The sequence below is a fragment of the Alosa sapidissima genome, chromosome 17 (genome assembly GCF_018492685.1).
Source record: "Alosa sapidissima isolate fAloSap1 chromosome 17, fAloSap1.pri, whole genome shotgun sequence".
NCBI lineage: Eukaryota > Metazoa > Chordata > Actinopteri > Clupeiformes > Clupeidae > Alosa > Alosa sapidissima.
Window position 1 is genome coordinate 27,549,372 of NC_055973.1, and position 11,432 is coordinate 27,560,803.

General features: G+C 43.6%; 1 protein-coding gene across 2 annotated transcripts in view; it reads left to right on the forward strand.

Moving 5' to 3' along the window:
* dpyda.1 (dihydropyrimidine dehydrogenase a, tandem duplicate 1) overlaps window positions 1-11,432 on the forward strand; it is a 104,522-nt gene that overhangs the window by 71,057 nt on the left and 22,033 nt on the right. For both annotated transcript variants that reach the window (XM_042067497.1, XM_042067496.1), the window contains one exon: window positions 8,181-8,365. In XM_042067497.1, the coding sequence (XP_041923431.1) occupies window positions 8,181-8,365 (185 nt within the window). The remainder of the gene's footprint in view (window positions 1-8,180; window positions 8,366-11,432) is intronic.

Sequence of the window (11,432 nt, forward strand, 5' to 3'; positions counted from 1 at the left end):
CACATGGCAATGTTTGTGACAAATGGCCTTGAATGAGCTCTCCGGACTTGACAAATGGCCCTGTGCTTTAAAACCTGTTTGAAAGGATTATCACTGAGGCCTCTGCGACAGCCCCTCCAGGAGAGAAGCACAAATCATTATGCAGATGTTACACCTGGTATTATTCCTGGAGAATTCTCTCGCCGTCTCTTTCTCTCGCTCTGTCTCCTTCACTCTAACCAGAGAGGGAGAGAAAAAAAGAGACAGTAGTTCCATCAGGAGGAGAGGAGAGGAGGATGAGCAGGAGAGAGAAAAGAGACAGTAGTTCCATCAGGAGGAGAGGAGAGGAGGATCCTGTGTTGCTTTGGGCCAAGCAATGAGCTATTCTGTTTTTATTATTACTGTGCTGTTTTATTTCTGTCGTTGTTTTTGCATCTGCCTCCTATTCTTTCAGCAGAGTTCACAACAAACGGCACTTCAAACTAAATATTCTTGTGTGACCCTGTGCCATGGGGTGTTTTTTTTTTTTTTGGACAAACAAAGTTTACCACTTTCTTTGTTTGAGGTGTGTGTGTGTGTGTGTGTGTGTGTGTGTGCAGTAGGTGAGGGCTGGTGGAGCACTCCTTGCTTTCTGACACCCCGGTGATGTCAAGCTAATTAGATTACAGCCGTAAAGGGCACACCTGCTATGATTCCCAAGCAAACAGAGAGTACATCATGGGACGGTGGCTTGGCCCAAAGATGACCACGGATGACACGGATGCTCAGTAATGAGATTTATCATAGAGCTGGGGGGTGGGGTGTGGTGGTGATGGTGCTGGTGGTGGCGGTGGCGGTGGTGGGGTTATACCGGGGCGTTCACAACTGGTTACCCACTGAAGCCATTACCCAGCTCTGTGAAGCTTCACAGATATGCCGGTGCAGACCTCGGTTGCTTAAGCGCGCAGAAACAGAGCTTGTTCTACATGGATTCATAATTAGCCATGACTGTAAAATACACATTTACTCAACCAAATGATTGCAACCCAGTGTGTCCCAGGGCAAACGTTAGGCCGCCACAGTGTATTTGTTTTGTCAAGCCCCTCTTGCCATTGGTCTACAGATTAACCGCTCCACTGGTAGATTTTTTTTTTCTGCACTTTTCACAAGCGTCAGTTGAGGAGATTCAATCAAGCTTTGTTTGAAGTCAATGGTCCATATTCCAACAATGAATGCTTGACTGTAAATCAAAGCTTTGCACAAGTGGTGACAATATGCTTCATCGTGCAAAGGAAAAGTGTGAGGTTCTCCCTGCAGACTCCATTTTAGATGCTCTTTGAAAGGAAGACCTCGATGATTGACCCAGCATTGCAGAGCGTGCGTGGAATTTGCTCTAAATTAGCAGAGGTGTCCTCATACTGGAGGAGGCCATTGTTATTATTGGCAATTAGCCCACAAGGTTAATTAAAACATGAGGAATCTCTGATATGAGGAAGAATTAAACGGTCTGCATGACTGCAAGCTAACTAGCTTAATTTGATAGTGATTTTGTATTTCCTTTTTGCTAAGCCTCATTGCTGTCATGGATCAGTGTGTCTCTCTGTCTTTCTCTCTCTGTCTCAATCTCTGTGTGTGTGTGTGTGTGTGTGTGTTTGTGAAAGAGAGAGAGAGGTTTTTTCTTGATTCTATGTGGCATTTTAATCATTTTCATAATTTTATATATTGTATATGGTGTATATGTGTATATGTTCATGGTGGTTGTCATTATTCATTTGTCTATTGTTAAAATTAGTATTTTGTATAAGGGTATATAACTTTACTTTAAATTGTTACTTGTAATGTTAGTGTAATGTTTATTGATGTCATTGTAAGTAGCTTTGGACAAAAGCATCAGCTAAGAAACATAAACGTAAGCATATTTTTGCACTTGCCATTTTTTTCAGGCATGTGTTGTTTTATTTACCGCTCCTTTTTGACCATAGTCAGCCACCGTCCTCATCTGGTTAAAGTCAGAACAAATACTTTACGGCTAAAAAGCTATCTTTCAGCAAGGGAACAGTTCTACTCTATCTATCTTTTAGCAAGGGAACAGTTCTACTCTATCTTTCAGCAAGGGAACAGTTCTACTCTATCTTTTAGCAAGGGAACAGTTCTACTCTATCTTTTGGTTCATTGAGGAATCATACGCCCATACACAGAGCACTTTAGCTAAACTGGCGAGAAAGCCTGACCAGAACATTAAAGGGATCACCCCTTTGAGGAATTCAAACACCCCCCCCCCCTTTTCTACCACCATAGCGGACTGCTACATGAAATCAAGGCATAACACATCACTGAAGTATGCTGGTTTAACTGAGTGTCCTCTGCCAGCGGCCCATTCCAACAGTTGCGCCTGACCCCAGGTGCCTCATGTGTTGCACAACACACAGTATTTTCCTTCGCACACTCAGCATACTGTATCTGTATACTATATTGTCCAAGGTTCATTCTGTTTCATATTGTATCTCGGGGGGGGGGGGGGGGGGGGGGGGGGGGGGGGGGGATTGCTGAGCGATGATCTTTTCTCCCCCTCTGTTGCTCCTTTTATCCCTGCAAGTCTGTATTCTTTCATTGAAGGAAATATGAATTACTTACCCACTCAAGTACTCCCCCCACCCCGGTCCGATGCAGGGGTGGCGGTTGGCTGCATGCGATTTTCTCCGCGAAAAAGGAAAAGCTGACTAGGCGGGAAATGCAAGCTGGGTAATCTGGAGGGCCGGCCCACGAGAGGAGCGAGGTCCTTATTAGATCCCCTGGCTAGAGTTTGAGTGGTGTGTTTTGTGTGTGTGTGTGGTGTGTGTGTGTGTGTTTGTCTGTGTGTGTGTGTGTGTGTGTGTGTGTGTGTGTGTGTGTGTGTGTGTGTGTGTGTGTGTGTGTGTGTGTGTGTGTGTGTGTGTGTGTTTGGTGGGGGGGTGTATACGTGTCAGTTGCCACAGTGTGGCATGATGGAAAGTCTCCCCACAAGACTACCGTCATTCTGGAGGAGGAATCACCAACCCAGACACAACCCCCCCCCCCCCCCCCACCATCTACGCCACGCTTAAATATTCACACCTCAGCAATACATTAATCACCCCACATCAGTGGTAATGACTGTGATCACAGACCCCTCCCGAGCTAATTTATCACAGAGGATTTCTCCCTCTTTAGTTTTGTTGTGCGTTGTTTCCTTCCTCTGTTGTGTGGCTGGGAGTGTCTGGCTCCAGCCATGTGCTAATGAATCACTCGTGTGCTTTGTTGTACCATGATGGAAGACTGTCAAAAGAGTGGGGAAATTGCTCACTGTGGGCATGTGAGATTCCGTTTGGTTACTTTTGCCTCCGTTTCCGTATCATATACGGTACACATAACTAATTTGCAAGCAGGCTACCCAAGGCACTTAACTGAAGCGTTCCATTTGTGGAGCGTATGCTGTGACAATTAGCTTCCACTATAATCAATGGAAATGGCTACACAAGACGTGAAGGCGGCACGTAGGCCCTACATTCAGAAAAATTAGACTTGTGTTCTAAAACTTTTTTTTTTTCCGCTCTGTGGACGTAACATGGTGTAGACCGGCTGTTAGCCGCTGAAAAGCCGCATGGAGATGTGCCGTGACCTTGGCTAACTTATCAATTTGGAAGAAAAGCTTTTAAAGTTTTCGGTTTTGTGCTCAGAGGGTAGGTGAGGTGGAGATACTGTGTTGTATTTCTTTCAGGTATGTGTCATTGTCACATACAGAGTGACAAAAAAAGCAGCAGGCTTGATGTAAATGGCAAAATTTGGTGAAAAGGCTTAAGTTATTGAAGAGTTTAATCTTTTTCATTTGATTTCTTCCCGTCTCAAGTACTTTTTTACCATGGCCCTCTTTCCCAGAAATCTTTTCAAGTCAGTTTTAGAGAGAGAAGGGAAAAAAATGAAACATAGAACCCTTCACATTGCTAATGGACTTAGTTGATGGTACAATGTCGAACCTTGGCTTTAACCATGTAAAGCAAAAGTAGGCAGTATTCACAGAAATCGGATTGTGGAGTTTCAGTTCATTTGCGATGGGTGTCGGGAGTTTTTTCGGTGAGAGACAGCCCCCCCCCCCCCCCCCCCCCCCCCCCCGCTAGGAGCGAATAGGAAGGGCTGTGTGCACTGCGCTCAGTGTGAGCCGGCCGGCGGCTTTGGTTTTTCCACCGTGACACAGTGCACCGGAGGCAGCATGGATCCCCTTTGGTTAATGGGCCCTGGCAATCTGCATCTGCCTGCGCCAAGCTGTCTCAGAAGGATGCCCGTGTGTCGTCTGTGTGGATTACTGTGTGTGTGTGTGTGTGTGTGTGTGTGTGTGTGTGTGTGTGAGAGTCTGTGTGTTTGTGTGTGTGTGTGTGTGTGTGTGTGTGTGTGTGTGTGTGTGTGTATGTATGTGTGTGAGGGAGAGAGTCTGTGTGTGCGTGGTGTGTGTGTGTGTGTGTGTGTGTGTGTGTGTGTGTGTGTGTGTGTGTGTGTGTGTGTATGTGTGTGAGATAGAGAAGTCTGTGTGGTGTGTGTATCTGTGTGTGTATGTGTGTGTGTGTGTGTGCAGAAGCTATTTTACTTAAGACCGATCTCTTAGAAGAATGAGAGGGCCCGTCACACTCCACAGCCTCTTCAAAGGTGAGGAGGGAGGCAAGGAAAAGGAGAGAGCAAATAGACAGAAAGAGAGAGTGAGAGAGAACACTGCCTCCCTGAGGTGTGTGTGTGTGTGTGTGTGTGTGTGTGTGTGTGTGTCTGTGTGTGTGTGTCTGTGTCTGTGTGCGTACATCCACACGTGTGCACTCATGTAAAGCATCGAAACAGACAATATTCATCTCTCCACTCACAGGGTGAAATGGAGAGGTCGCTGGAGGTCCTAGCAGCACTTTCTAAGAAGGCTTCAGAAAGTGTGCGCGTAAACAGCAGTCTAATGAGGAGGGGCTGCACAGCTTCTCCCCAGCACATCTGTCATCTTTGCTAGGCTGTAATTAAGAATAGAATCTCTGAAACAAGGCGTTGCCATTTTGATGAGAAAGAAGATCCTGTACTTGCATTGTGTGCTGTATATAACCCTAGCAGACCCTGAATAATGGTACATTGTTATTAATGACATTCATGGTCAAGATCACATATATGCATACTTAATATGCATGCTTTTCTCACATTATTTTCTGAGCTGCCGCTGCGAGTATATACAACTCATCTATCTTTGGTGTGGACTTCAGTGCAGTTTTACAGCCGTTGAATGATTGCTGTAAATAAATATCCACATAAAAGGATCCATCTTGTGTAATGTTAAGCTACACTGTGGAAGAGAGCCTATAAACATTACTTTATTTGTATTTCCTCTTATTTCATCACCAAATGTTTTCTTTTAAAGCACTGTTGAACACCCTATTGTAACCCAAATAATCCTCCTGTAATGGTTTAACATTTATAGCTCACTGTTTCATCTTCTTTTGTTACTTCATGATTTCCTCCATTTTTACAATTGCTTCCTTGGTTCAATCATTTAGGTTTATCTAAATTAAATAGACTTTTTGATCAAATGTTAGTGTAACCGATACTTGGATGTTGGCATGGGGTCAAAAAGAACATAGACTTGAGTAGAAAGTAAAGTTGAACAATAATTTCAGTCAAAATCTCAGGTAAACAAATGCAATAGCAATAATACACTTGAGGCAGGCGGGCGGTATATGGTAAGTGCTAAAAGGACTAACATAGCAAAGTGTGAAAGCTTTTCTGATTACTGTCTCTCTATCAAAACTGTCCAAACAGTCAGATAGCCAGGAAAAACAATTAGCACCAGAGGAACTCGCAAAGCATGCAATCTCATGCCCACCAACAAATCGCCAACAGCAGATGGATTCCCGACAGGTTTTTATCAACAAGTCTGGCATCTATGATCTTAACTCCCCCACACTAAATCCAAAAGCAGTTACCAAATTCTCAAATATTACACATATATTTAACCATTTCAACATAATGCTTGTGTTACCATGTTATGATTTATGACTGCATTTCCTGAGCTTGGTTGAATATTATCATTCTCTCTCTTGCCATGCATGACTAACGGTAACATTTCTGAAATATATCTAATGCAAGAACGTTTCAGACATAATCACTATTACTGATTCCAGATGTAGAAATCCCCCCTCTCTCTCTCTCTCTCTCTCTCTCTCTCTCTCTCTCTCTCTCTCTCGATGTGGCAGATCAACAATTGGGTCTGGTTTACCAGCCTTTTAAACAAAATCTCAACACAGAGTCTCATCTGGGTTCCTTCTCCAGCAGGGTGAGTGGGTAAACCCACAATCTGGTCAAATTCTGAGATTTCTGCCTTGTTGTGAGTTAGCTTTCTGGGAAGCAGGCCATTCACTATCAGTGAACGTGAAGTGTTGATGTTATCAAAGCTGACCATCAGAGCCTTCAGTGTCAGGTTTAACCCCTAGGGTCACCATGTTAAGTCCACTAAAACTCCTGTGCGCTTATTTGAGGACACAGTATAAGTGACCTAAACAGTGTTTTGCTGTCCTCTGGATTCAAGATGGAATATTTTTTTTTTATGCATATACTTTTCAATTTAGCAAAAATACATGGGCCAACTCGTGAATTTTGTGATGTGTGTGACTGTGTCTTCCTTCAGCTCTGCTGATTTAACCCATACTCACCAGTGGATAGACAGCGAGCAAACACTTTAGCTCAGCCAATTCAGTAATGTCTAGGATTTAATGTTGTGTGAAACTAGGTGCAGGTGTAGATGTCACAGTTCAGACAAAATACCAAATTTGATTATCCATTTTTTACTGTTTGCTTTATTGCAGGTAACAAGGCTGTATCTATAGTTCTATTGTGTGCTATGAATCTGAACATCTTCTATTGTTAGTTTCTATCAGACTTGCTCAAGAATCATTGCTCTCAGGAATCTACATAAAATTTAAGTAATCCAACAGCTTTTTATCATGTTGATCGTCAAGGTCAGTTCGTTCCAATTCATCACCAATTTATGTTGTCATTGATTTCCGTGGTCAGTTCAACAGTTTATGAAGTGAATCAATATCTATTGTTATTTCATTAAGGTGATCACATTAGTTTGCATTGATTTCAACAACACTTTTTTTAAATCAGTACTGTACATTTTAATATTCTACTAATTTTAGGCAATCTACAGTATCAAGTCTGGGTCTCACTATATAATCCACATACGGTAGTGCTTAGTAGGCCTACCCATTGTCCACACTACGTAAAAGTCATGTCGCTCTATTTCGTTATTGTCTGATTGCTGGTAACCAGTTCCTGATCAGGTGTGGTCCTCCTCTCTATGTCAAATATTCGGTCATAGCTTGGCCCAGCACAGATGAAAGACTAAATGTGGCCAGTGTTTTTATTTATTATCTGGAATTATTCCTCCCTTCTGTCTCCTATTTCTCTTCTTTTATTTTTCTCTTCTCTTCTCTTCTCTTCTCTTCTCTTCTCTTCTCTTCTCTTCTCTTCTCTTCTCTTCGCTCAGATTCTCTGCTCTTGTCTCCACTCAAGCAATGTATATGTAATATTCTAGCCTACAGTTGTGGCAGTGGCCTAGTCGGTGTTTATGAATGTGCACATGAAAAATGAGGCAGCATCTGCATTCTATCATTTGTAGACCCCATTGTACAGCCTACCCACTGGCATCATATAGAACTTCCTGCATTGGGCGGACGGGAAAGGTGAAGTTTTCCCAGTCATTGTAATAGAGAGCAATACATCTCACGCAGCTCGTAGATCTGTATTTAAAAACTGCCCGCATTGATAGATGTAGTCCATCGTCTGTGCTGAAAAGCACTGCCTGTGTAAGATGAATTGTACAGGTATGTATGGAGTTGGGAGGGGTAGGAAAGGGAAGGAGGGAAGGCGGCCATTTTGTAATGTAGATCAGTTTGACAGAGTGTCTCCTGGCTAATGTGCTAACGGTGAATGAAATGCATCAGGAGATGTTACATTAACCTGAGTCAAGAGAAAGGCAAGGGAGAATGGGGTGGGGGAGAGGCGGAGGGGGGATCCACTCCCAAGTCGTTTGTCTTGTCAGATACTTTATATTACTCGCTGTGTGGTTTCCAGTCTATCAAGCAAACCTCTCCCCGGACCTCACTGACTCTCTTTCTCACACTCTCTCTCAATCTCCCCCTTCCCCCTCTCTCTCTTACCCATTCTCTCTCTTTTTCCCTGTGCAGTGAAGGAGGCCATGGCTCCCATCCGTTTAAACAGATGGGGTCTCCCTGACCTGAACCCGGAGACCATGCAGTGCAGTGAGCCGTGGGTCTTCGCTGGTGGGGACGTGGCGGGCCTGGCCAACACCACGGTGGAGTCGGTCAACGACGGGAAGCAGGCCTCCTGGCACATCCACAAGTACATTCAGGTGGGTCTCTCTCTCTCTGACCACACAGCGCATGTTATCTCCCACTGAGAATGCCACTGTGACTTTAATTTAAAGCTTTAGCATATTGCTATGTAACCAGTTGCTACAGTATTTGAGAGAAGGCCAGGTGCGGGCTTCTTCATGCTAGACATGCAATTCAGCAAAGCCCTACAGTGACAGACATTCACCCGAGGTTATCTTTGACAGAACAAAGCATTGCTGTAAAAGGATTTTGTCTCCTCCAATAGCCTGTGTTCACCATAAAAAATGACAAAATCTGTGATTTCAGCCAGGGTCTGAAAACCCACATTACGACACCAATTTTATGCAGTACTTCAAAAAAGAATTGCATGTACTAGAGCCATGTGAAATACTCTAGAATAATACTTGGACTTCACACCATATCAAGTTAGTGCCAGAGCTCAACTCATTCATGACACATTTGGGCAGTTCATGGAAAAACATCTAGCTAATTGACAGTGATGCCGTGGTGGACCAAAATATTTTCCTGTGGCTTTGCATCAGAAAACAGAGATTTGGGTTATTAATTCACAGGCACGAGAGGCCTGCCAGGAAGTCATGTAAAATTGTCCTCACCTCTCATCATTCAATCCATATTTTTGCAGGCTTTGGGTTTAAAAATACATTGATGCCAGAGGTAGAACGGAGGGGGATGTTTTAATTATAAAGATGTATAATGTAGTGTATACATTTCTGTCTACGCACAACGCACAAGCTAATACCAACTTGGGGCAGTTTGTCTGGAAAACCTTTAGTGTCATGCAAGTCCCAATTGTTTGAGGCTGAGGACATGATATAAGGCAGATTGTAGTAGTAGCAGTAATGTGATAGAAAAAGTATTGTGCTATACTCCCAGCTATTCAAAGAGCAAATGTATTGCTTCACTGATGCATAACCAAGTAGCACATAGCGTCATTTCCTCAGCAATTGTGTGAACATAGTGAAGGAATTATTTGATCAACATTTGATCTTTTGGTCTTCCATAGCCACTGTGTTTATAATGTCATTTACCATGAATGGTCTACTACAGTGTGTAGTGTAATGGCCAATGCATGCACACTCACCAGTTTCAGCATCTGTTTTTCTTCCGCTGTGTCTAGTATACTAGTCTAGTAAGCTTGTTAACCAATCTGTTATGCATGTCAACAGCAATATTTTCACGCACACACACACACACACACACACGGGGGGTGTGTGTGGGGGGGGGGTGATGCCTTTGTGCTGGTGAGACAGAAGCAGATGTCTGGAATTAAGTCCTGTGTTAGGATCACAAAACCCAGCAGAAGAGGTAGGATTTGGAGAGCTGATTAATTGTGAAGATGAAAGCCTTGCATATGTTCCACATGGACGTGGAGGCCAGTACTTTAATACCGCACAGACACAGATGCTCTCTGACACTTGATGTGAGGACTCGAATCGCGTGCATGAATGCCTGACCCGCAAAGAGTTGATAAAAGGTCTGATTTGCAACAGTGGCTGGTGTTGGCATCGATCCATTTAACAGATGCTCTTAGGAAAGTGCAGGCACCATACATTTTGTGCGAGCACTTAGGCTCCCAGCAGGAATGAAACCCATTGCTTGGGTTGTGGCTAAGGCCACATCCAGAACACTTGGAGTATACCAGAATGTATTGCTGTGCTGTGTCTGTTTTATCTTGATACGGTCACACCACATTAAACATAGATATCTTACAGTGCAGCTAGTAGTTAGGCTAACACTTATTCCACTGCATTATTTTTTTATTTATTTCGAGGTTGCATTATATGTTTCCATGGAATACGGAACTAATACATAGTATTTAAACTTGCAGTAGTTCAAAAAGCCATTCTTTGACACAGTTCAGAAGATGTTGTGGATTGGTCCAGCGGGCTAGTATATAGTGTGTATGTATATATATATATATATATATATATATATATATATATATATATATAGTATATAGTATATATACTGTTTTTGATCCCGTGAGGGAAATTTGGTCTCTGCATTTATCCCAATCCGTGGATTAGTGAAACACACAGTGAGGTGAAGCGCACACTAACCCGGAGCGGCGCTCGGGGAGCAGTTAGGGGTTAGGTGCCTTGCTCAAGGGCACTTCAGCCGTGGATGTGGGCATGGGAGAGCAGTGCTCAACCACTTCCCCCTTTTTTATTTTTTTTCCCACTTTCCCCTTTTTTATTCAGTGAGAGTATCAATGTCTCAGTGAGTCTTGTTTTTACTGAAGCACGAGGAACAAGGCAAGCTAAACAACACTCCCTCTCTCTGACACTAGTGCTCTCTTACTCTCTGTCTCAATTTCTGCGTCGCTCTTTCTCTGAACTCTCATTATGCATGCTGTGTGTACGGTCTTTAAGAACAGAAATTAAGAGCCTCAGCTCTGTGATTCAAGTCAGACACAGTGCAGTGCAAATGGATTCCAGGCAGGCCTGCTGGTGGGTATCAGGCACCAGCGAGACAACTTAATGCTCCACTCTGGCCAACCCCAGGCCCCGTAGGGTCAACACCCGCCCAGGCAGCCCTACCACTCACAGGCTCCTGACCCTGTTTCCCACTCCCCCAGGCTGAAATCACACGCTAAAAGTGCAACACTTGCCCGCGGGCGACTGCTTTCGTGTAGGGGTTAATTGTGGGCCCATGGCCGTGGTGGGTCAGAATAATGCAGGGGACGAGTGTTTATCTGTGGGTTAAATTGCCACTTTTAGCAAGGATGGGGAAAAGAGCCAAGTAAATTGCTTTTTACTTTTTACAGTAATGGATTTGGTAACTTGATGAATTGAACCATTTTCATGCAATGGTTTCCATATTAGCATCAGCGGTGCTCAAAGATCACTTGTGACAGCACGGCACATCTTCCCTTGGCATCTTTGCCTACCTGAGTGGATTAATGTGCGATTGATTATTTTCCATTTTAGCTAGCCAGCCACTTTCCAGTGTTATTATGAAACAATCATTTCGGCACTGCCACTAACCAGCAACAACGGCAAAAGTAAAGGTTGTTTTATCTGCCAAGCTTAATAGAAATATACCTTAAAGGTTATTATGTAT